Source organism: Aulonocara stuartgranti, assembly GCF_965226115.1.
Source record: "Aulonocara stuartgranti genome assembly, chromosome: 5".
Lineage (NCBI taxonomy): Eukaryota > Metazoa > Chordata > Actinopteri > Cichliformes > Cichlidae > Aulonocara > Aulonocara stuartgranti.
The window spans coordinates 10,198,862-10,225,363 of NC_138943.1; the positions used below are offsets into that span (position 1 = coordinate 10,198,862).

A 26,502-nucleotide genomic window follows, 5' to 3' on the forward strand; every position below is an offset into this window, starting at 1 on the left:
TAAAATAATTTTATATATTTAAGCAAAAGCTTCAAGGTCACAGTGTTCAAAAACTGTAAAGAACATGGTGACGTTGTTCCTTAGAACTCATGGAAGTGCTGAAAGAAAAGTTGCTTTTGTTGAAACTCCAGTGGCACTAATAAAAGAGCTTCGATGTGCAGATGGATCGATCTTAATTATTTGTTGAACTACAGAGAGTGAATTTATGAGTAAAAAAAAAAATTAGATGGAGAAACTGTTACTTGGAGCCATGATGCCCTTTTACTGGCCAAAAGGAATGCAGGTGTCTCATTAGACGCAAAATTCAGCATCGATTTGAGCTCCGCTTCCTTCAAAGTCTCCCTCTCCTACTGCCAGGAATCAATAGTTGCGTCTCCTCCTGTCTGCCATCCTCAGTCCTAGCTCCCCTGGCCCACATCTCCCAAGCAGCAGGCACTATGAGAACCACCTAATTAAATTCTGCAGGTAGCTTTTGCTCCAGAGCTGTCCTGCACTGTCATCACTACCACACAATAAAGTAGCAGAAGAGCAGAGCTGGTGGGCAGGCTTGGTGAGGCATGCATGTCCAATGGGACCTGCAGCTTTCTGTGTATTCACGTGCATACGTGAAATTAGGGTATAGCCAAAATAGGGAAGGGAGAGAGACAGAGAGAGATAGCCTGGTATTGTTCATCTAAAAAGCTCCATTGCAGCTTTTGGGGTTTAATGGATCTTTGACACAGAGAGACAGTGACATCTGTCATCTGTGGAAGGAAATCAATAGGTGAGACATCTGAATACAAAGAGGTGGGCTGCGAGCCGCAAAAACAACGTTTTTCTTTTCTCCCCGAGGAGACTGCCGGGAACCCTGTGCAGGTTTGTCGAGTCCTCGCGGGCTTGCTGTTGGCTATGGCCAGAGAGGTGAATGTGCTGAGTTGTAATCCAGCGTAATCCAGTTGGTGAGGCACGATATGGTTTATACACTCAGACACGGCTATCCACACGAGCCGCCAGGCATATAACTCACTGGTGTGGAAGGCTTGAGCCCAGAGGGGTCCATCCTTGCACTCAGCTGCTGTACCGGTAATGTTAGCTGGTAGCTTTAGAGACAATGCAGATTCACACCTGCACCAAAATCCTTGTCTGACTCCCAGCCAAAGCCCGCTGTTACACTTCTGACAAAAAAATAGCTTTTCTGGGAGTGGATCAAAAGGGAAGCAGCAATAAAAAGGGCAAAACGAGGTAAGACAGCATGAGAGTAAACAAATGGCACAATTGGCTTTTCAGGAAATAAAAAAAACAACCCATAAACATTGTCAGGTCTTCTGTGTATTAGTAAAAAGAAGTAGAGAGACAACACGATAGAGACACAGGCAGATTCATTGGGTAGAGTAAAAAAGACTGGCCTGCATGTCCCTGAAGGCCAGCTTTCTTCAATAAAGAAGGATACTGGGGCCTGCAGAAGATGAAAAATGACTCCATTTTGAGCCATGCTGAGCGAGAGAAGGATTTAGACTAGACACCCGAAACCTGAATGACATCACAGGGGACTCTAAATAGATGGGACAGCCAGTCAGAATGAAAATTTGGGAAACAGCCCCCAGATGTTCAGAGAGGTTTCTGGATAGACATGATTATGATTACCACACTGTGTCGAAATGGCAAAAAAAGAGAACAGAGAATGTTAGAATCAGTATCCAGCACCTCTCAGGGGCATAACATTTGCAGAGTTGTACACAGGTAAGGAAGACAGACAGGTGGGTGAGAGCTAACCCTAAACGATCCCAAAACCTTGCAGCAATGTAGTGAGTATACAACCACAGACTACCTGAACAACTGCAAAAACTAAATCCTCTGAGAATCTAAACCAACTCTCAAAACACTAGCAGCTCACCGAGCGTGACACGGAGAGCTCTGAAGAAGGCGCCATTAATATTTAAGTCATGGAGCTGCAACTTTAAAAAGTGTGTAGCATTACATCCTGATAAGGCTTTGTATCTCCCTTTTCCCATGGCACATTTATCAGGGATCTCGTCAAGCTCTGTATACACCAGAGTTTTGTGAGGGGTGGTGGGAGAACTAGTGTTTCAACCACAGATTCCTATCTACAGCTACTGGCTCTCTAATTGGGCCTGGAAAGGGAGGGAATAATCTCTGCAGATTGATGACTCCACTCTAGATGTGTTTGTGGTCTATCAGAGAGTGAAATGAGACCGCGAGGATGATGCAGCAGGGGGCTCACTAGCCCCACATCGCTCTCCAAGATAAAACACCCCAGGCAGATGAGAACAAGTGACCATCATCACTATCCTCCTCACAAACACATCCTCAATCAGAGTGACAAGCAGCGCGGACGCATCTCCTCCCCTCCATGCGATGCTTCAGAACAGAAACAGATTAGGCTTGCTGAGTCGGAAGCAAGGGCTGGGGCTAACAGTCAGTCCCAGTGATGAGATTAACAAAATAAATGAGAAAAGACAGTTTGGCGTGTTCGCATTCTTGTTTTTACCTGACGTGAAGGTACCACTTGGCCTCTTAGCCCCACTCTGCTGGAACAAGGTGTCTTTGCTTTGAGAGCCCTCCTGCCCAACTTCTACTACTTGCACCTGTAGTAGGGGGGCGCTCCACTTAATGGTGTACTTGGGGCCAACAGGGACTAGGCTGCTGATATCTGGAGGCCCTCTGTTAGAGACGGAGAGAGAAAAAAAGGAGGGATGTAATTAAAAGGAAAACAACTCAAGAGAAAACCTCGCTCTAGCCAAATGCTCCCGCTAAAAGCACTACACCAAACACTCGATGGAACGAGATGCTCTGCGAAATGTTACAAAGGTGGTTGGTAGTGGGAATTACAATTTTTATGATCACCCATGTTCCTCACCAAAATTGTACCCCTGGCTGTGAGGAGGAGTTCATTGCTATTCATGTATTCCTGTAATCACGCAGACAATCAACATTGTGATCGGTTTGTCAAGTTCCTGGAGGGCAGACAAAGTCAACTTCGGGACACTCGAGTTGAATGAGACGAAGAGTGATAATTGCTTTGAAGGCTGAACAAGAAGGCTTTAAGCGACATCTTTGACAGGGGCTTTGCAAAATATACAAAATCCCTTTCCTGTTTACTTCTCTCAAGAAAGAGAGGGACAGACAGAACGGGACAGGGAAGAGTGAGAGAAATGCAGAAAGAGAGTGAGCGAGAGAGATGTGATCAGTGGTGCTGTCACATAAGATAAATTGGACAGAAACCAAAAAATGTTTTATGTCAGTAATCTAGAAGTCCTGAAGCTGTAGTTAGGTATTCTACCATTTGTTTAAAGCTGATAAAGCTGCTGCAATTCCAGATAGTGCTCAAAACCCCTAGCAGCTATTTCTCTTTACTATGCAGTTTGCCAAAATATCTTTGCGAAACCTAGGGCACAACATTAGAGCCTTTTGCCACCTAATAGCAATTTCTTCTAACCGTGCAGCGTACCACACTGTCTTTTCGCAACTTGCACACAACTTCATGCTAGAACTACACATTAGGAACGCATTAGCAAAGTGTTCTAGGATGCAAGGGCATTTAGCTCAATTTGCTCTACAAGAGGGACTTACTTGACATTTATGTTGGCACAGATGAGTACATCATCAAAGAGGAAGACCTTTCTCTCCTTCGACTTCAGGACTTGTCCCCGCTCACCATACACAGTCTCAATAAGCGTCTCACAAAGGACGAGTGACCCCTGCTCCGAGTTCAGTTGCTAAAAGGGACACAGCAATCAGATCAGAGGCACAGAAGACAGTATCACAAAGGGCCAGTCCTCTGGAGTTCAGTGCCTGGAGGACGCACAAGTCAGGCTTGGAGGAACAGATGTCTCATCAGGGATTAGCAACACACTCATCCTTCCCAAGGTCGTTTAATGTGTGTGTCCTGAATGTATACGCAAATACATCTAAAGCACGTTTATTCTACAGACTTAGTTAAAGTAAGCCCACGCATGCCCTTCTGCCTATCTCTGCTTTTCATACTATTCTTAAGTAATGAGAGAGGATCATAAAGCCAACCTTCAGTTTAATTTGAGGGCAAGAAAGGTTTGCCCGGATTTTTTTCGCCCAATGCTTCAGAAATATGCTTACAATTATTCCTTGTCCTGTTGCCTATACTATGCTCTCCACCATCCCACTAACACAGAATCCAAACTGGCTTAGCTTATGAACACTTGGACATGCAATCCTTTCCACCACAACAGGGCAACTACACGGGTATACAAATGCATTAGCTGTTGCGTGCACCCCTTTAACACGAACACCCACACAGAGACACAGTTAAAGAATCCAATAACAGATGGAATTTATGCTACACTATGTTGGCACATGCTTTCCTTTTCAGTCATCCATATGTTTGTCTAAGAGAAATGGCAAAGGAAAGCTTTTTATCACTTTGGTCCAGCTTCTTTTATGACTGGCTAAATCAATACTTTTATTTTATGCACACTGCACCAAAATAAGCTAGACTCATCACAATTAAAAGAATACCACTGTAGTGCAAGCACCAGGTTAAGTTCAAAGATGAAGCTCACATCCTGATACATTGATGTTTGTGCTCGCTAAAAGGCACGAATTTTAGCAAATAATGAAACTCTCTGCTGCGTTCATTCTACAACCTGCAGTGCAACAACGCAGCTGACCACATTTCAGAAAACAGAATGTCCTATCTACAAGAAGTAGCTGATTTTGGCTCAGATAGCTCACAGAATGACTCATTAGTCTGACTTGGACTGCTATTTGATGGGCACAAAACCATACAGCTCCTTCGAGATGTGGGCTCTTATGAGAATACATTCTTAAAGTCTTCAAGCATCAATAGACACACACGGCAGTGCACTGTGCATGTGCGCTCATGTGAGTGCATTTGTGTATGTGCGTGTATGAAACTCTCTCGCATGGTTATCTGTCCTGTTCTGGTGACTTAGATACTTTGAGACAAAGAATGAATATTTCATTGGATAGTTTTGGGGGCAATAGAGGCGAGTGTTTCCTATTGGAATTCTGCAGTGTCACCGCAGCAAATGGAATTCTGTGTGAGTGGAGGAGATTGGCCGAATCAGCTCATCTCGGAGTCCTGGAAAGCAGGGGCTGATAGAGAGAAGTAAAAAGGGGAGGGTGAAAAAGTGAAGAAGACAGAGAAAAAAGCAGTCACACTAGAGAAAGAGAAGAAGAGTATATAAGCTGAGTGAGAAGGTAAGCAAGAGAGTAAGCAATGGAGTGCAAGAGGGGAATAGAGAGGAGGTAAAGAGGAGAGAGAGGGAGAAAGGAAGAGGGAGAGCGACAGGGTGAAAGAGATAGCTCTCTTACAGTTTCCAATTAAATGTCTCATTTACCCCCTAATTCTTCTTATTCAGAGCAGCATTTGTTCAGATTCGCAGCAGCAGGACTGTAATTTCAGAGTGGTAATGGAGAAGCAACGCCTCTGCCACTGCATTTGGTACTGTTTTGGGATGATAATGGGCATCGTTTCTATGAGGTAATTTCTCTAAATAAAAATGCCTCCCTAGATTAATGTTTGGGAAAGTGATATAAGTGATTGCTTTATACTAGTTTAATTTTAGGTGTTTGGCTCACAGTGATAACAACACGTGGAGTTAGAGGGCTCAGTGGACTGGTTCACAGCTGATTTGATTGGGGCATATGTACGTGTGTGCAAATGCAGATATGTTTATGCGGGAGTGCATGCGTATCCAGTCACCTTACTGAGCAAGCGATCACTAACGCTGCGGGCTAGCTGCTGAGTCTCTGCAATCTGGTCGGCTACTCGTTTCTGTTCATTCAGCTTCTCGGCCAGCACCTCTAGCTCTGTGAGAGCAAGCTGCAGGGGCAGGCGATCCACATGTCCTTTTGGCGTATTCTTAAGCATGTCCTAAAAAAGGTCACAAAAAAGTTTTAAGTAAAGGTATAACTTGTTAGAATTATAAGCCATTCAGTGTTTTTACCTTTATCCTAAAATACAATGAATTAATGTGGCCTGAAGGATCAAATGCTCACTGTATGTTTATCACACTGATCTTCCAGTGTTAGCTCTATAAAGCACACAATCAACAAAACAGATTTAAAACCCCCAGATGTCTGTTAACATGCTTGTGCTGTGCCTTCCATCTGCATCTATGACCCAGTGAAAAGTCAAATGTTTTCTTGATATGCATCTCAGCTGCACCTTCAGGTCTACTTCCCTGTAATGTATGATTTAATGCATACACTTCTTCTTTAGAGTACTGAGTTTAGGCTGGAAGAAAATGCCTGATTCACATTCATAACTTATCTTTGGAATTCATGGATAATCAATGCCTACTGAGGGATGAAATGAGCTACTGCAGATCCAGCAAGTCAAGCTCAAATCCAAATCTTTGCTCAAAATGGAAAATGGAAGCTAGGACATAAAGACAGCAATATGAAAAACTGATGTGGCTAGCTACTTTTCGTGCTTTGAAAGTATGCGAGGAAATGTACTTTGGAGTTAAAACCCATAATCCATTGCATTGCAGCTTTTCATCTTTATTAGTCTATATACTCAGCCTTTAATGTGACCAAGGTTTCTTATATTGAAAGCAAGTAAGAAATAAAGAGATTGATTAAAATAAAAGAAATAAAATTACTAGGCTCTAAAAACAACACTTTATACCTGCAGGAGCAGTATGAACTGAGGGAATCGCTGAATGGGCTTAACCATCAGGCCATATAGAGTGATCCGATCAACACTTGATGCCTGCTTTTTCTGAAACCAAAAGCAAAAAGAAAACAGAGTTGTGCAGTTAGAGAAAACGTCTTTCAAAAAAGGCCATTAAGAGGAAACTATGTTATTCCGGCTTTAAAAGGATCTAGTCAGAATTCTCTTTAGACCACGTGTGGGTGTGTGAGTGGGTGAATAAGATATGAAAAACAGGGTGTATTAGTCATATGAGTGCATAAAAGGGGAGTTTCTTTGAGTGTGTTATGTCTAATGTATTTCTGTGGGTGCAGGTCAGGAAAAGATATCGTTTGGTGCAGTGTTAAGTCTATGACATGATGACACCGCCAGTGTAAAAAGACAAATCACTGGACCTATTTAATAGACTGTATGGTGGAACAGTTTGGATAAACCAAACTGTAAAAAAGAAATATTGAAAAAGACCAGAAGGCGTTTTGCATCTCATTATGTTTAGGAACTAAAACATAAACTGTTTTGCTGATCATTATTGACTTTAGTTTGGACTGCTATTTGAAATAGGATAGGTTGTCAGTTACGGACAACAGGCATGTCTGTGCTGAGGGGGAATTGGATTTGGCCAAACATCCCTTTGAGCCCATCGAGTATGGTTCTGGTGGAGCATTAATGCTGGTGGGAGTCATTGGTGTATGACATTTTATGTTGTGTGTAATGCACCCTAGATTAGATGTAATTATGTGCTAGTGGTCCCTGTTAGTAGAATCATGGGACAAGAAAACTGACTGATTTTCTTCAACAGTGATTTAAACCAGTTAACAAGTGAAACGAGAGTATTTTGTCCATGTTCACTTTCAAAAGTCCATAATTTAATGTAATTTGAATATTATACAAATAATATACGAATGCTACTCCCGTGCCACTCGCTGGAAATGAGCTTCCATCCTCAAATGAAAGAAGAAATTCATGAAAAAAGCTGACGACTACCTCCACTATTAGCTCATCATATTTTCTCACATATCTCCTTTATGATCCCATACTGGCTATCATGAAAATGCATCAGCAAGAATTAAGAAAACACAGTCTTTCATAGAAAACAACACCTCTGTGCTACTGGTTTTTTATTCATTACATGTCATAATTCCATTAGTTTTTGATCATGCAGTGTTATCAAAGACCAGTGTTTCTTAATGATGGCAAAAGATTTGAACTTGTTTCTTGTCCATCAGTTGTGGCTCAATAGTGTTCCTTGTAAATGGGCTTTAAGACGAGACATCTTGTATAAAGAAAATACTAACACAGAAGACAAGTTACACACAATCATTTGACAAAGACAAGTTGGCAGTAGTCTGCAACCACCCTCCTATTCAAACACAATTGCAAGTACAAGGCAGTGATCTCTAAGATCGTATCTACCTGATCTAATGTTCACACACTGACAAACACAACTTTTTTAAGGTAACTTAACAAACCAAAGGTGACCCCTGAGTGGAAGAATTTCAACTGATCAGATTAAAATCTTTTTCACCACATCTGGCCAAGGCAAGACGTCATTGGAGATGGGCTCTTTCCTGCTTGGTGCACTAAAATGTTTGAGTGGTGTCAGGCAGTTGAAGGTGAGAGCAGTTTTAAAAAGAACGTCTCTATTTCCCTTTTGGAGGGCAGTCATGTACAGTCAAATCTGTCTAACACAGATGGCCTATAAAACCATAATACTGTCTCAGATAATCTGAATGCCGTAGACGTTCACCTGACTCCTCATTCAGGACATGATCTGAATACTCTCACTTAATAGAGAGGTCGTGGGAAACACCAAGTGAGGCAGAGTAGGACTCCTCGTTCCACACTAATAAGAAGTGTCCAGAAAAACCCTGGAGTTGCTTCTTAATATATGAGGAACTAAAAGGTATCTCCATTAAGAGAGTTAGAAAGACGGGGGTGGGGGGGGTTAACTGTTTTAACCATGTAACATCAACATCAGCTCCCACCAGAGATAAAAGTGGGCCAAAATGATCGGGAACTAGGTGTTAAAGCACCTGCAATTAATGAGTAATTAAATCTGATAGGCAGTTTAATACATAATATTAATCGGGTTAATTTTTTATGAGCTGCAGCTTGGTGATGCTTCCAGCTGATGCAAAACAGATACTCAATCAACAAATCAGAAAGTAATGTTACCCCATGGTGCTGCCGGCAATCTCAACACATCCTCGTTTTTCTTCCCATGTCTGTCACGTGCGCTCGCATGCAGATGGCATTAAAGTTGCAACAGTTCCCCATACAGCCTTTAAAAATGCTCATCAAATATCACCAAACACATAAACTGTTTCTGTGCAGTTTGACTCAGAATCAGTCTGCTAGCTAAAGGCACAGTTGCTGTATTTTCCAGATAAGAGAAGAAATGTTAATGTGTGAGAAGGCTATTCTCACAGATGGAAAAAGATCAAGTTTATGCTTTAAGTTTAATCACAATATCCCCAATTCTCTGTCAATGGATTTATCCCATTATTCCATATTATGAAATGTCATTTACAACAAACTGGATTCCTTTGATTTAGATTTTTGTTCCTGGACAGTAAATAGACTGCAATGGCCACGGTTATTGTCAGGTTAGGTTACAGTTAACTGAAGAGATATTACAAGAGACATACGTGACACTAAACCAGTGCTAAATCAGAATCAATGAGGGATTCCAGTATGGTGGTCGAAATGCAAAAAGAAAACGCTTTTTTAAATCCTATCTGGAGACACAGTCAGCAGACTTTTTAAGGATTTATTTATCAGATTTTATTAATCATTCTATGCATTTTTTTTTTTTTAAACGAGAGCAAATTTTATGCAGCGCTTGTTTCCAAATGGTTGTTGTTGTTTGTTAACAGTTATCAATTTCAATGAATTTTAAGTAGGTAATGCTCACTGGTGTTATTTGCTGTTGAATTTCACCTTTACACTGGCTTTTTACCAGGTAGAGGTTTAAAACACAAAAAGCAGTAAACTTCAAAGCACCACCAGCACAGGTCTGCTGAACACAGCCAATAATCAAAGACTGTGCCAAAGAAAACAAATTAACTGGAGCTCAAAGTACAAATTGCTTTGTGGCCTATTTCTAATTTAGTCATTTAACCACTGCACTGCTGTGCCAAAAATTGGGATTCCTCCACCTATTTTAACTTCTGATTACCACATCAAGGTTCTTAAAATGAGATCCAAAGCAAAAAAAAAAAAAGTTCAAAGTGGTATCCAAGGAGAAAACATCTGTTTCTGTGATGACATCTAGAAAATAAATTGTACTTTGTGACAGCCACAATGTAGGATGATGCAACAAAGCCCCATTTTGTCATTCAAACCACTGTCTGCAAAGTATCTGTTGCTGTGTCAGAGCTACGAAGCAGGCGAGGAAGAGGCAAAAAGCACATAGCAGATCGGCACATGTATGATCAATCAATCAAATTATTTTATTTTAAAGCAAGCACCTGCCAATGTCACCAGAAATATAACCACTTTTACCTTGCTGCCTAAAGCTGTGTTTGCAACCTAAACATCAAACAGCAAGATGCCTCAGCATTTACCGACATGACGTAAATGATTGAACTTTCCCCCATGTTAATTTTATTTTGGGGGAAAGTATTTTATTTTTTCACATTAGAAATTGACGTCAATTTCTAATGTGAAAAAAGGGGAATAGGGCAAGACTGGATTGGACCTATCAAGTGCACACTTCCCTCCACAGCTGCCATGAACTACATTAGGCCAGTGACATCTCCAGCAGGGTTAATAACAAGTCTTGCCATCCAAGAACAAGCTCACTTCACATTTGCTCTACTAACGGAACTTGCGATCTGGATTAAGCTACACTTTAATGCGGGTAAGTACAAAATGTCTAACAGTACCATTAGTGCAAAGTTGAATCAACGAGGAGTACTTACAGTCATAGTGTTTCTGAGATTTTATGTATTGTCTGATTTAACCCTATATGTAAATCACTGTATCAACTGATGTGTACTGAACTCACTAAGTTGCACATCTACAACTATAGCTGTCATTTTGCTGTCACAGTGAAATAACATGATAATGTCACTGCTGCTGCAATATTTGAAAAAGAACCCATTAAAACCTTCATGAGTTCAGTGTTTTTTCTTCTTTATGTCCATGTAATTTGTAATTTTGTTTGTCATCCCATTGGCAGTAAGAGGTGCAACATGCAGTGGGAGAGAAAGAGGAACCTTTCAAGAGAAAGAACAGGACACATTTTATCTGGAGTAACATGCAAGCCTGTCAGCCGGGTGATATGGTTCTGTAAATCAGCATTACAGCTCAATGATCTGGGTCATACTCATGCGTAAATGCTGGGAGCAGAGGGAATTGTTAAATCATTTCATGGCATCCTCCATACACTGTGGTACTTTATTTCCTATCTGTGAGCCCATGATTTCTAATTAATGCCTGAAACATTAAGTAAACAGCAGAGCCTTTAAATCGCACACACGCATACACACTAAATCAGACCATAATTTAATACAATCAATGAGCTGAATCCCAATTTTGTGTAAATAACCACATTTTTATGAACTTAACTATTTGTATGTTTGAAAATGCGAAAATGTATGATTTAATTATATGGCTCAATGAGATTTGGGGATTTGCTAGATTCAGCGTTTGCTAAACACTAAAAGGGGGAAAAAAATAGGAGCTAAAACACAAATGATTCATATTAATCTGTCAATAAGACAAATATGCACACTATACTCTGGTCGGAGCTCACCTTTAGGAAGTCCAGAAAAGCTGGTTTGGACATGCACGCCTTTTTAATGAGCGCCATGGCATTAGTGAAGTTGTTCACATAGTCACTGTATACATCCAGCACCATGGACTTGGAAAACTGTAGAAACAGAAAGCACAAACAGAAAGCATCATTTTCTGAATCGGAGGCAACAGCTAGACAAGCAGAGGCTCTACCGTGTTTTGGTTTTTATAGCAGAATCCACTGTCCTGTAATTTCCTCTAATATCTCAAATGACTAACCATCCATTTTGCAGGACGACCTGCAACCTTTAATTTTAATGTAAAGAGAAGCCAGGAAATGGATGTTTAAGTATAGTGTTTTAAAATGGTTTGTTTACCATTCCAGTTACTGAAAAACACCCTTCACGAGCCATTTGAGAAGTTGGGCAAAGAGGAATGAGCCGGCAGAGCGAGCGAGTGTGTGTGCATGCATGTGTCTGTGGGGGAAGGGGGTGTGTCCGTTTTGTGTCATTTATTCTCTATCCTCAATTAAACCCACACCAGGCAGCTGATAGTGGCAGTATGAGGTGTAGTGGGGAATTGGCAAATTGCATGAAGGATTTAACCCTCTTTGCTCACACTGCCCCTCAGGATACTGCCTTTCAGATATTACAACAAGTCCTGCAGGTACAGGTACATTACCACATGAAAAAGACCTGCTCAGTGAGGAGTACGCAGTCCCAGTACTCTTGTTTCCAATGTGTCCTCATTTGGTGGTAGGCATTATGATATCAATGGAATAGCACTATAATGGCCAGCAGTGCAGGGAGTCAAATCAGCCCCTCTGATAGGCAAATAATGAGCCAACCTTATGGGTGAGCACATGGCTGAGACTCACATAGGAAAGCTCTTCCTGAACACTACTATTCTAGCGCCAGAAGTTGTAAGCACACATCTCAGAGAGCAGTGGATGCATCGAGGATATTCATCACAACTGTAATTGATTTCATGTTTGGAGTAAACTATGCCTGTTTGCTCAATCTAAAACCTGTAGCTCATTATAACTCTGGTAGCAAAGCCGGTGTTATAATGTTAGCCAGAAATGGTAAAAACAATATGAGTGCCTCTAGACACAATGCAAGACTTCGATTGCATCTTAGAAACAAACAAAGAATGCACGTAAACACACAAACGTGTATAAGACAGCAAATTATCCTCCGGTTTCATTTCTATTTGCCCCACGCACACACCATAAACATGCACATGCACGCACACTAACCGATGCAACAAATAAGTCTCCGATTTTCTCAGTACTGTCCCACTCAGCCACACGTGATGCCAGTGCAATCTGAAACATGGAGTGGCACTGGGTGATCTCCCTGATTCGGTAAAATATAGGCCGGATTTTCCGTGGGCTCAGGATGCGCGGATCAGCTTCCATCAGTGGTCGGTGGTACTCCTGGGGAGATTGTGACAGAAAATTGTGTTTTCATTTTTCTGTATATCAATATACAGTATGTGGGTGGGAGGTTAGGTTCTTAAGAGAGACCAGCAATCCACTCTCTTAAGCACTTCTCCTGTCAGAAGCATAAACAGACATAAACTGCAGGGTAACTGACGCATTTCTTGTGAATCAGGGAGAGAAAGAAAATTCAGTTATTCTGCCTGGAAGCCCAGTAATTCAAGGATTGTAAAATAGCATTTGCCACTAACAAACATGTTCAGAACTCAATGTGACCTGTAATCACAAAAGCCAGAATAATAATGACAAAAAAGAGCTCCCAGCAGTTATAGATTAAAAAAAACAACATGGCAAAAAGAGGCTTAATTCTTCAGTCAGCACTGATGGGTATATTGGCCTATACAGCGTACAGAAATGCCTTGATGCTCTGTGGGTGATAATTAACTTCCTTGAACCTGTTATTGCTGAAGTATAGATATAATGTGTAAGCTGTAAGTTAAAGATAAAAATGTTATTTAACAGAAAATAAAATCAAATGCTGTAACCATGTTGATCATTTTTTCCTCGTACACCATAGATGGTATATAAAAGATGCCCGTATTCACAGTGATCTCTGCTAGGTATAGTTGTTTGAACTGATGATCTTGGAATCTGTGGCTGTTTAGAAATGGCCAACTTGTGTAAATCTATAATTCTCCTTCTAAGGTCTTTGCTGTGTTCCTTAAATTGAGAAGTTAACAGACCTTGGCCTTGTCAAGTAAAAGACATGGAACCTTCAGCACTATTAATCGAAGGATTTAAGCGAGTACACATATATATTTGAAGCCAGACTTTTGACCCTGTATAGATTACAGAAAATCCAAAATAAATTCAAACTTGTGCAACCAAGTCATTAAAGATGTATGCTATATAAAAATTCCACTCTGAAAAAAAGAACAGTTCAAAGAAATCATTAAAAGCCCGAAATTGCCATGACGTTATTGCCTATGACGAGCGTATGTAAACTTCTGACCACAGCTGTATGTCTGCTAGAGTTGAGGCACTGTCAGACTGAAGATGGAAACAGAGTGTATTGAGTTGACAGATCTATCTGAAGGAAGAACCCATTAAATTTGGGAAAGAGTCCATTAAATTTTTAAAGTGTGTCCATTATGCTTTTCTGTATTTCCTGTCATATATACACTTGTTACATGCTGGGTGCAACTCTTATTACAGCTGACAAAGTTTAAAATAATGAGCTAGTGTACATGCAAGTAATTGTTATGAACCAAAAACTCGTGCCAAGCTCTAAATGGCTGGATACCAACATTTTTCTTCTACTCTTGGATGTGTATGATGTCAAAGAGGGTCTAAGAGAGGAAATATGGAGCTGGAAATGAGCATTATAACTCAGTGCTAATACTGGAGATAGGGCATTGGCATTGGAAAAGGATTTGCTTTCCAAGAGCCCTTCTAGTTGTTTTGCAAGTCTTGTCTGTGCATATCCACCAAACTGATAATTAACATAAAAAAATTTGCTAGGCAACTCAGTATAACTGCAAAGTAGTTTTTCTATGTTATAATACAGAATGTAGTTCTAATAATGGATTTACAATTCTGTATCTAATTGTGGTAGGTATAGATTCTTATTTTCATATGTTTGAAGATACTATTTTTGTATTTATCAGGACTCTCTGACTAAGAAAAGAGAAATTTCAAATGAGCTAATCCAACCTATGTATAATAAGCAATCATGTCACTCAAGAACAAAGGTAGCCCATTCTATCTTTACAATGAAGGATTTTGCTGTGAAGCCACTGATCACTGTTTATTCAATTTCAGTAGGTGCGCCTCTTATTTTTCACCGATTAGGAGATAACAACTCTTTTTCCCTCCAAAAAGGAAGATTAAGGACGAGAAGCTCCACCCCCTTCTATGCAACCACAACTCTGCCTCTCTCCCGCGGCAGCGGTACAACATCACAAAAATAAGGATGGGTATTTTATCAGGATTATTTACACTGAGACACCTCGATAATTTGATTGATACCGCCGCTTCTCTTTTCAGTGTAATTCATAACAGTTAAATTTTGATGATATTGCATGTGGCAGAAGAGGACAACTGGACTAAACAGCTTACCTGCAAGATTCTCCTGAGAGATTCCAGGTAGCTGCGCTCACTCTGAATGATGGAGCCAAGGATATGGCGCCTGACAACCTGCGCACACAACAGACCAGTCAGGAGATCTAGCGCAAAGAAGATATGATTGGGCAGAAGTATGTGTATGCTTTCAGTTAAGCATGGCACAGTTTGATGGATTGAACTATGATAATATGTTTGTCACAGGAGGAAAACACTGAAAGACAGGAAGGTTTGTTTGAACAAGGTTTGCAGCAGACTGCATGAATCACTGGATTTGTTTGACATGAAAGCAACTATTGTACCAGATACAAAACGCAACGCTTTTCGAAAGAGGATGAAAAGTATAGAGTGTGAGGTAAATACTGCGGAAACAATAAATACAATTAACAGCCTCAACTGGAAACACAATAACCATAAAGATGTGACGTTTAGAACATGCACAAGCTTGTGACAAAAAGCCCTCTGATGTACCTGGTGGCTGGTCAGCCCCTCTGGCATCGGGCTCAGCTGTGGGGGAGGATGCTTCACTTCTGACACAGCCACATCCAGATATCCTGCATCATCCTCCTCTTCTGTAGATGTTGAGAAATGGGGGGGAGAAAAGAGAATAACACAAAATGGTTAAAGAGTGCGTATGTGACAGAGATTGAGGCAGGGAGAGCGAGAATAACAAAAATGCAGCCCTCACATCTCACTGCAGTTGGAGAAAAACGGCGACACACTAAGTTTATTACCTCTAAAATATGAAGAGACTTCTGTACTCTCTGAAAAGGGAGCGCAATGGAGAAAGAAGTGAGAGAGTGAAAGCGGGCGAGGCAGAGAGGCCTTTAGAAAAACGAAAAAAAAAAAATCAAACAATACTGTATTTCTGTAGGAGTAAAGGAGGCACAAAGGAGTGTGACTGCAAAGACACAACCCAAAACATTCTCATCTGTGCATTGGCACAAAGACATTCGACAGTCTCAAAAATCCCTACTTCACCACTAACCATAAAGACATAAATACCAGAAGCTTCCAAAATTCCAATTAAAGACTTTGGAACGATGACAGAAGACTGGTGGAAAAGAAATACAATGCTGTGTTGATTTCCTTCAATCAATATCTAAAAATAGCAACACTGGCCTCTTTACTTCTTTGTGATGGCTTTTAAGATTTGTTGGAGGTCTGGGTTTAGTGCCTGTGGTTTATGGGGCTGCTCAGTTCTCCATTAATGGATGCTAATCCATTAAGCGAAGGTCCTTATAACGCAACATATATGAGAACGCACGAGGTGCTTCATTCTTCTGCTTTCTCCAGCATCAAAAAAAGAAAAGAAAAAAAAAAAAAGAATAGCTCGACCACACTGTCTGTCGGAAAACTGAGGAAGTGTGTCTGTTTTATTTATTGTAGTTATAATCAGTGAGATCTGTTTTTCACAGTGCTTTCATTTCTCCCTGAAGGGATTTGTATAAAGAAAAAGTAAGACTTTCTACTCTCTCTCCCTGAAACACTTCTTTGGCTTGGCTAGCTTTATATACAAGCAACTGCCTATAATTCAAAGTGTCAACTGTAAAGAGTTACAAAACCCAAACTTCATAACTTCCTAAACATAGTATAACTTCTATCCCCAAAAGCCAGTTGACCAAGATTTACAAAGTTTTAGACTTTCCTGCATTACCCAATTGATCTTTTCTCTGCAGGAAGGAAACTTTTCGCATGACAGCTATTTTGGTCCTTTCAAGCCCATCCTTCGTTCCGCTTCTTGCTGCCTTCATGAGCTGCTGAACCTAGTTAGAAAGAGCAGACAGAGACAACAAAGGAGTGTTAGCGCATGAGGAAAGTGCCATGCTGTGGCAACTTGGTAACCTACTGTGCACCTCTGGAGAGAGATGGAGAGAAGTGGCGCTCAGTAGACTCATCATGAATCTCACCATCTGCAACTCCCCGTGGGTCGCTGAACAGGCTCTAATCAGTGAGTCTATGAGCGTATCATGGGAAGATTATGGTAAGAGAGTTCCACATGAGAGCAACAGAGCTGCGTAGCTCATGGCGGGAGAATTCAGCTGACCACAAACTCCACCTTTAGTATCAGAATAGCCCTGCAACAAGACTCCACAGACCCAGAATATACCCAGAGTGCTAGTATTTTTAAACAATGCTACTTCAGGAAAGTAGGTCATTAATTGGGGGCAAGTTGCACTAGTGTTTATGGAAGCAAATAGGCTGAATATTAGTTAATAATTAACGAGTTCCACAAATATATCTTAATATTAAACCAGGCAGGAAAAGAGAGAGTCAGAGAGAGAGACCAATAGACTGACCAGGAATCTTAAATTAAAGTCAGAGTCCACAGGAAAGTTGGGAAGGATGGTATAGCAAGCCAGTTAAGCCTTTACATCAGCTGAGCATACAAGACAGCATATTTCAGCTCAGGGTCAATCCTATTGGCAAACATCTAGCAGAGTGATTTTTAGCTCTCTAAAGACACGGTGAGATATTGCTGTGTTCACTTGCTGCTGGAGATATACCTTGATGTCATAGTTGTGTTTTCCAGACAGCCTCATGGCCAGTTCTCGTTTGGTCCTGGCACACCGTTCCCTCAGCCGACGCACTTCAGGAGTGAGCTACAGGTTTCGGACAAGGAAGGGCAGGGCATAGGTGCGGGTTGTGTTTAGCCACAAAAGGCAAAAGGGGGATGAAAGAGCAGGAAAAAGGAAATAGAAAAGGGAAATGGAGGCAAAGAGATCAAGGCAAAACAAGCAACGAAACACTGGGAATTAATCACAAGCGCAGAGTGAAAGCTGGAAGCACTGCATTGGTCAGAGGGGTTATGCTGTATCAGACTGATGGCAGGGGTTTCAGGCAGTTTAGTGAACATATTAAATAAGAAAACTCTATTGCAGGTCTCCCAGGTTTCTTCGGTAAGATGAGAATTTTAGGTATACTTGGTATAAAATTAATTGGACGAAGGAATTAAAAAAGTATATTTTTGATCTACCTATGGTCTCCCTCGCTTCTCAAAGCATTAATTTAACTTGAGCTTCTCTTGGATTACCATGGAGTTATATCAACACCTTCAATATGTAAAAATATGTAAAGGTAGGTGTACATCTATACATTGATAAAGATTCAACTGAGCAAAATACTTTTTTTTTATTAGAGTGATTGCAATTTTTTCTTATGCCTGCAACGGTGTATGCGTGTTGAAGGCTGGTGAAGCATGAAAAGAAATGCAGCACATTGTGAATGTGAACACAGTGCCATCATGTGGAAGGACACTCTGAAGCCGAACACTGATTAACAGCATCCTTGGCAGAAAAGAGGCAAAGAGATCTGAGGCTTTTCAAAAAGAAATGCCTTGTGTTTACTTTCATCCCACAATGAAAGTATAAAGCTAGACAGCCTGGTATACATTTTTTATGTTATTTATAGTTTCCTTACAGTTCTATACATTAATAAAGACAACTGCACAGCAGAAGCACCAGATGAAATAGTCACATTGATTTTTTTTTTTCTATCTGCTGGAAACCAACCAAAACAACCTGGTCAGTCATGATGCCATTTACAATCTAGAGAAATGACAACTTGTGTAGAGAAGTAAACGGATGCATTCACACAGGCTCTACCTTGCTCTTTGTCGGTAGTTTGGCCTCGTTATCAGAATGCTCATCGTAGCTTTCAAACTCACTGGAGCTCCATCCGTTGCCTGCCTCTAACGCACCAGTGTCTCTCTGAACGTCTTCATAGATCATATCTGCTAAACACAAGAGCTATTACACATCAGAAGCTGCATAATGAGATCTATGAGAAAGCAAGCAAGAAAAGTGAATAGGTGTCTACAGCTCCTAACCTTCATCAGGAGAGACGGGTTCTTCGCTTGGAACATCATCATAGATCACCTCCGAAGCCTCTGCCGTCGGGGGTTCGGCTTCAGTCACGCATAGAGTTGGCAGAGTAAAACAGGAGAGTTGAAATAAACACTGTTGTTCTGACTTGCACCTGCTTTTGTTACATCATTCTTTTATATCTCTCAAAAAAAACAGCAAACACAATCTAACAGAGCTTTACACCGACTGAATGTTTATGCTCGATCTTTTAGATTCTGGGTGTCACTTAGCTTTAGAATATTTCCACATTTATGGCATTAACAGCATTTAAACATCATCATTCACAGGGAGATCTGCCAAATATCATGTGTATCTTGTGTACTGTTGCCACAACGGCTTTGCCTACATGACATAAGATGATTGTATCAGGCTTGTTTGAGCTATTGACCCATTCTCTCTCCACGCTTGGCAGGATTTGTCATTAACTGCTTTGAGAGTGTTTCAGCCTAATTTAGCTCAGTGAGCTTTATTGATTTGGTCTTAAACTGTGATTTGTCTGCAACACTTTCCCCTAAACCCTGAACAGCAACAATCACTGTTTTCAATTAATCTGACTGAAGATGTGAATTCTATCATGGATTATTGAGTCTAAAATTTAAAATAACCTTGCAATACAAGCCAGAAGATAAACTATTCTTTTCTTTCTCTCTTTTGTCCCCCAACAAAAAAGGATTAGCTCCACAAATGTTCGTTATACCTCGCTTGGTTTCCGATGCCTGTGCATTCAAAGAGGATTCACAACATCAGCCTGACTCCCAGCATATCGGCAAAGTGACTGGGCCTCTTGGGAACATGGCTTTTTACTTTAAATGTGGTATACCAGAAGTTCTTCCCTGTGTTTTCTTACTTTATAGTTAACTTTTCTCCACAGCAAGAAAATGACGTTTGAATAAACTCATTCTTAGTTCTTACTGCATCTAAAGGCACACTCTAATCCATATAATATCTATGATCACAAAAATATATTCTTGCTTTAAGAAAGAGAAAAAACATAATTATTCACAATGACTCTACACAACTTTGGTTCCAGCGCAGGTTAATCCACATGCAAAATACAAAGTCCGACAATTGAAGACTTTATCTGAAAATGTGGCAAGCGTGAAATAGTAATAAATTTCTCATTAGCATCAGCACAACTGTAGTCATTTTTCTTGCTTTAAGTCAGCTTGCATCTACCATTTTCTGTATTTTAATTTTAGATATCAGGAAGAAAGGTTTAATATACTTCCATTATTTGATCAATTTAACTGCATTGTATGCATTCAGACTAAAGCAGAGGCCCCTGTGTGAAAATGCATCAGAGGGGTGGGACATAAAAAACGTCATGCAGTACTGCAGGGCTCCTTTACATCTCTCGTTTCTGAGCCACCTTCAAACAGCAGCACTGCTGACTGAGTCGAAATCCGAAAGCAATTTTCCCTCATGGAAATGGTACTCTATTGATCCTCGTCCTAAATTAATTGGATTCATGTCATGTCTGGGTAGAAATCAAATCATGGCACAGAATATGTGTGTGTGTGTGAGTGTGTGTGTCAGTCTGTATTGTATCAGTATATGTTTGAAAGGGGTACATATGTGTTTATACACATGAAGGCATCTTTATGTGTGTCTGGCCTTTCAATGTAGAAATCAATGAGCCATGAGATGACCACAGATTTGTAATATGGTGTTCTTGCCACCTTTGATCAAGGTCAAGAGATGGAATGCGTGATACTAACAAAATATTGTTTACAATTCATATTGCCAGTTTCATTATGGTGTGGTCCACAGTACTGTTTACCCAATTCTGGAGGCTGTATTGGTTTTTCTATCAGATCTATCCGCAATGTGAACACTGTAATACATAGGTGGAATGAGTTGGAGTCCCAAGGCAAGCTTAGGTTTAATCTTTTTTGGTCTGAAATTGAACCCTTGATCTACAATATAAGGTGCACGGTTCACTGTCAATATAATTTAGCTTTGTACCTTCAGGGATGCCCCTCGAGCCTTGCTTGACGGTTTCTTTGCTGTGGTCTCCTGAATCGACAGAGGACACCACAGCTGATGGTGCCACAGGAAGCCCCCGGAGCTCCTCTCCTACACAAGGAACTGAAGCACTGGGCTCATCTGCTTCTGCTGCTGAGGCACTGGAAGGTACCCAAACATTAGCACAGTTAAACTAACACAGAGTTCTGTGTGCCTCATAATAAGTTAATTTCAATGGGAGGAAGGGGAGGCAGAGTGGTTGGAGGTGGGTGGGTGAGTGGGGGGTGGTCGAAAATAGTTCTTTGCTGTTCAAGCGTGCAAATGCACACTCCCTAAAGTGTGACAGAACACATCTTGCTACTGTCAAATTCATGTGACGTTTCTGAAGTAACTTCTTTCGGAAACAGGAACAGAATTCTTTTCCCAATTTGGCTAGCTGTGCAGCTTTACCTCTAACAAAGAGGATGTTTTGTTTTCCCTTTTGTCTTTGTGCTTATTTGATATTTAAGAGAAGTTTCTCCAAGACAAAAACTGATTTCAAAGAAATTGGGTTGGAAGTGATGACAGTTTTTTTTTGCTGCATTGGGGAATTCTGGCACCGTCCAACGACCAAAGAAAAGTCTCTAACATAATTTCAGCTTGTTTTCTCATTTGTGTTTCGTTTAATCAAGCGTTTTCAAACATCAAAAGTAAAAGTCAACATAATTTTTAGCAAGCCACCAGAAACAGGAAAATTTCACAGATTTCTATCATATAAATGAACACTAAACCGTACGTGGACATTGTGTCACTATGTGTTTCGATATGCAGTTGTGAAATCAGATCAGAAACCAAGATTAAATTAAGAGGACTGCTTAGCCTCTATAACCTGTCTCATTGCTTTCTTTTTTGTGTATTTTTGAGTTGTTGGGGTTGTTTTAATGGTATTTAGAGGCTCTTTGGTCATGAACATCTTCCTACCAATGCTGAAAATATAATAAAAGCTACATAATGTAGAATTATTGTTTAAATCTTGTGACAGCAATGTTATGCCATTAAAAAAAAACAGTGATACCCTCAGTTGTAACTGGGCTATACTTTGCTGATTCAATTATTCACAAGAACTTTTGCAAAGCCCAAAGTGTGCTACTTGAGTCACTTAACTTGTCCCTGAGCACTGTCATATCATCGTCTGTCATGCCTGAGGCTGACTATAATTACTACTGGCTTTATGAATGAAAACATGCCCTGAACCAGCTATTAAAATCAGACTCTAGCACCACAGGGGGGAATCGTGTTGATACAGCTATCACAATGCTTGTGTTGATGCTGCCAGTGAGGCATTTTTCTCCCCCACATGACTGATAATATGACAGGATCCAGCATGTAGGAGAATCTCATCTACACTAATTAAATTGTCTCTCAGCCAAATACCTCAGCAACACTTGCAATGCCAGTACCAGCAGCAGCAGCTACTCAAGATGATGGGCAACTGGTAGACAAATGAGACGTGCCAGAAGAATGTTGTCCATGGGAACTGCTGGGGAGGTAGCCTCGCAAGCTTGAAATACACTGTTGGCATTCAACAATCTTGCAAACTGTTATCTTTCACTGCGGGAGCATGCAGAGCGCATACAATGATCAAAGCTAGCAGGAAGGCGTTTGTACCATCTGCGATTTTTGGACTATGGAAAGGTAAGATTAACTGAGTTTTTGTAATGGAAGCATTGCTTGATGGAATTTTAAATGCACTCCTCTTTGACATTGGTTATGTCTCTACATATACACACAAAAGGTATTGTAAATATTTTCAAATGAGATATATATATATATATATAAAACGTCAGTTGTCGTTTGTGCCATGTTTCCCTGTTGCACAATAAGCGCCTGCCCCATAGGTGGAAGCAGATACGCCTTGCCAACATGTTGTATTACAGCTACTGATAATACCGTTTGGTTTTACAGTGGTGTCTAGTTCTGCAAAGTATTATTCTGATGCATTGTCTATGATGTGGCATCATTCATCTCAATCTGAAGGACAAAAAGGATCTCCTCCCACATGAAAACAAAAAAGAGCTATTTCTCATCACATTTCTTGCAATGAACTGATCTCTTGTCATTAAAATTACTTGTGTGGGAAAAGAGCAGAGTCAGAACAATAGTGATACACAGATTGCCTCCCTGACTGTGTGCATTCATGTCAAGTATGAGTAATTTGAGCAGGGTAGCAATCGATCCAGGAATATTTCTGCGCACCCCCGTCACAACTTATCTCTGCCTATAAGCCCTAGTGAGTCATATAGCTTAAGGAGAGAAAGAGGAATGATTTTCCAATGCAAATGACATCACCTGGGGCAGAGCACAGCCTAAAGTGGAAGCTGCTTGAATGCAAATACTGCATTTCCATCTGTTTCCATTCTCTTTACCAACAGCACCAGAGCAGTGCAATATGCCAAATCTCTGCCCGTTTTAGCCCCTCGATCTCTCCTGATCATCTCAGATAGAGCTAAAAGGAAAAGTGACCCTTTGGAATTATCAGAATTTCTCTGGTAATTGCTCATAATATGTGTGGTAGAAAGGACCCAAAGCACACAGTGTTATAGACACGTGAATGACTTTATTTACAATTTGCTTCCTGCTCATAAGGCTTTTCAGCCACCTCTTTCTGTGCAGCACACCTTCCCCCTGGTCTCGGCATCCTACTAAGGGAAGGCGTGGCCATGCGATGGAAAACCTCCCCTGACACCACACATCCCGCCATTGCCCCGCCATTGCCCCCCCATTGCCCAACTTAGGCCGGGGAGCTATCTGGCCTAGCCTACTCTCCATACCAATGTGCTCAAAAGGGTCCTCCACTAATGGCAAAGGGCGCAAAGGTTTTTTTTGGTATGGCCGGTCAGTTGACCAGCTCACATCCCAGGCTGGACACGCACCATCGATGCAGATCCCCCCAAATGCACGGGCAGTAATTTGGGCCATAATTCATTCCAGAGTATTGTCATATCCCATAATCCCTTCCACTGGGTTATAATGAGCCGCCTGGAGATTCATTTCGCAGCAGCTCTTAGGCGCCAACAGCTGGGTGTGTTCCTCTTCTGTGCGAGTGTCACGACTCACTCGCTAAAGCCTATCTTTAATCAATACAAAATGCGGGTAGGTCAGCGCTGCATCAGGGCACACCGTGTGACCATCAATTCTTATCACTTGGTGAAAGGCTGAGCGTAAGGTGTCATCACGATGCTGTTCAAGTGGAAAATCTCCCATGGAGTGAATTACCGGAGCCGGCGGGGCCCTGTCATCTCCTTCTCACCAGAGTAAGTGTCCGACGACCCCCACGTCACCGCTGAGTGCAGCGCAGACACTACACGCCACTAAACGTTGTGAACACATCCCCAGCTGAACCACAAACCACACCCCGCCACAGTGATCTGAATGATCTTCATCTAAGTCAATGTGTCCAAACATAATTTAAAGAACAAACAATAAACAGTAGCACTTTTAGTGTTTTTATTAAGCACACTGAGGCTACGTCCACACGTACACGGGTATTTTTGAAAACTGAGATTTTCTGTTTTCGTTTTAAAAAATAATCCCGTCCACACTTAAAGGCAGAAATGAAGGAAAACACGGCTATGAACATGCCAAAGCAGCAGGTGGCGATATATTCCTAACCATGCAGAAATGTTGGCCAATCAGAAGTCTAGAAGCCTCGGTGGGAAAAAGTAAACAAAGCTGGGGCATAGAAACAGAACCGAGTCGTATGTGTGGAGGGACAGTAACTGTGTGTATATGTAAGCATTTAAACACTGCAGAGAGTAGAATTAACAGTATTGTAGAAATTCATTTGACCGAAACAATAACGTGGCGCACAGTGTGACGTCAAAAAATGCGCACACCTTTGACGCTGTGTTTTCTGCGTTTTTCTCGTCCACACGTAAATGCAAAAACGGAGTTTTCAAAAATATCCACCCTGGCCGGAGTTTTTAAAAATCTCCGTTTTCAGTGACCAAAAACGCCGTTTACGTGTGGACAAAAGGTGCAAACGCATAGAAAAATCTACTACTTATCCTGAACCTTTTCCAAATTGCACACTGTGTTAATGCCAAGCTTTTCTGTACAGCAATCACAGACTCCAATTAGACTGCACTGCAAGTCTTGAGTTCATGGCTTCTCATTATATTTATATACTAGTTTGCTTTGAATGTTTTTACAGAATCATCTTTGTTTCTTTTTCGTTCACAGCAACACCAACAGAGGGAAACACAAGGTGAGAGTTCTTCAAACAAAGTGGCTGTGAAAAATAAATGCGTTCTTCATGGTAGATTAGACACGTTGCTTTCCAAGGGCAAATGTGTAAAGTTCCCCGCAAAGTTGCAAAAGGGGAAAAAAGGTGAAGGCAAAAAACTTCTGTGGGGAAAAACAACAAAAAGTGAAAAAGGAAAGTTATTCGGTAAGGTTAAGGCTCTGTGTGCATAAAACAGATGCATGCAGACACGTTGTCATGGTATCTTTTGTGCTAATCTTTTCACTGCTGGGGTTCCGTGTCATCCGTTTAATGAAAACTATCTGTCAAGTGTTAAAATGTGAAGTCAGAGGTAAATGCTGGTATCAAACACTGACATGCACATAAAACTCAGGAGAGAAGTGCTGCTTTGAGCCTAATAGCTGTAACGAGCTGATGTGCTGTCATAGCAGTGCTAAAAAAAAACACATATTTCTACAATAACATTCGCAAAGTAATTTTGGCAATATTATTCTAAAACTGCTGACAGATTTAGTGGATGTGCTGACAGTCTTAACACCTTGATTGTGGAAAGTGCTATTGATAGCTTTTCTTTAAAAGGCAGACTATTGACTAAACCAAACTGGAAATGTGCACTCAGCACAAATCTTCCTGAATGAGAAATTGCCAAGACCTCGCTGTGACTTTATCGCACACACACAGGCACGCAAGCACACACGTATATAATCATTTATGAGCTCACATATGCACACAGCAGAAATGTACACATACAGACACGCTCACACCTGTGTACAAACACAGGCAACTTCTCTCAGCACAGGAAAGTCGACAGGAATCCAAACTATCAGCAGAGGTTTCTGAACACACTTCCTAGAAGCACGGGTGGGAGACCTCATGGTTTCCATCAAGCAAGCACAGAGGGTAGAGAGAAATTATTCTGATGAGATCTCAAACCAAAGGGGGTTTTTTGGTCTTTTTTTGTAGTTTTAATGTTTTTTTCATAGACAGAACTAAAAACAATAGAACTGCACACAAGGTCAGTGTGTAAAAGATAGTACAAAAAGCAGTATAAGCTACAAAGCTAAGAAGAACAAAAAACAGCTAAATTTTCCAGCACAATCCCCAGATATTTGATCGGAGCACCAGGGAATTCAGAGGCCAAGTCAATACCTAAATCTATTCCGAAACTATTTTTGTAGTAGAGTAAGAGCTATAATTCTGCCGAAGCACGACACTGATAAATAAAATCTAAATCAATGCTAAGACAAAGTATACTGCCCATAGCGTGCCTCTGCAGCCTTTTTTAAATAGTGTGTCCTGCTGCCACATAGACAGTCAACCACACGGTGTAACAGCAAACGTGACTCATCAGACCACGTCTACTTCCATTCACTCACATGCCTATTAAAGCACTTTCAACATAGGAGATGGGGTCAGTGTGGGCTCTTTGACCAGTCTGTCGCTACATATATCCACACACAGCAATCTTTCC

General features: G+C 41.0%; 1 protein-coding gene across 5 annotated transcripts in view; it reads right to left on the reverse strand.

Moving 5' to 3' along the window:
* Positions 1 to 26,502, reverse strand: part of arhgef10la (Rho guanine nucleotide exchange factor (GEF) 10-like a) — a 117,821-nt gene that overhangs the window by 69,833 nt on the left and 21,486 nt on the right. For 3 of the 5 annotated variants that reach the window (XM_082532946.1, XM_082532949.1, XM_082532950.1), the window contains 13 exons: positions 20,789 to 20,949; positions 18,787 to 18,864; positions 18,563 to 18,693; positions 17,465 to 17,560; positions 16,615 to 16,723; positions 15,429 to 15,529; positions 14,955 to 15,032; positions 12,654 to 12,833; positions 11,415 to 11,531; positions 6,632 to 6,724; positions 5,702 to 5,872; positions 3,571 to 3,716; positions 2,489 to 2,661 (listed from right to left, as the gene is read on the reverse strand). In XM_082532946.1, coding sequence (XP_082389072.1) covers positions 2,489 to 2,661; positions 3,571 to 3,716; positions 5,702 to 5,872; positions 6,632 to 6,724; positions 11,415 to 11,531; positions 12,654 to 12,833; positions 14,955 to 15,032; positions 15,429 to 15,529; positions 16,615 to 16,723; positions 17,465 to 17,560; positions 18,563 to 18,693; positions 18,787 to 18,864; positions 20,789 to 20,949 — 1,634 coding nt within the window. The remainder of the gene's footprint in view (positions 1 to 2,488; positions 2,662 to 3,570; positions 3,717 to 5,701; positions 5,873 to 6,631; positions 6,725 to 11,414; positions 11,532 to 12,653; positions 12,834 to 14,954; positions 15,033 to 15,428; positions 15,530 to 16,614; positions 16,724 to 17,464; positions 17,561 to 18,562; positions 18,694 to 18,786; positions 18,865 to 20,788; positions 20,950 to 26,502) is intronic. The other 2 variants (XM_082532947.1, XM_082532948.1) reach the window with 2 other exon arrangements.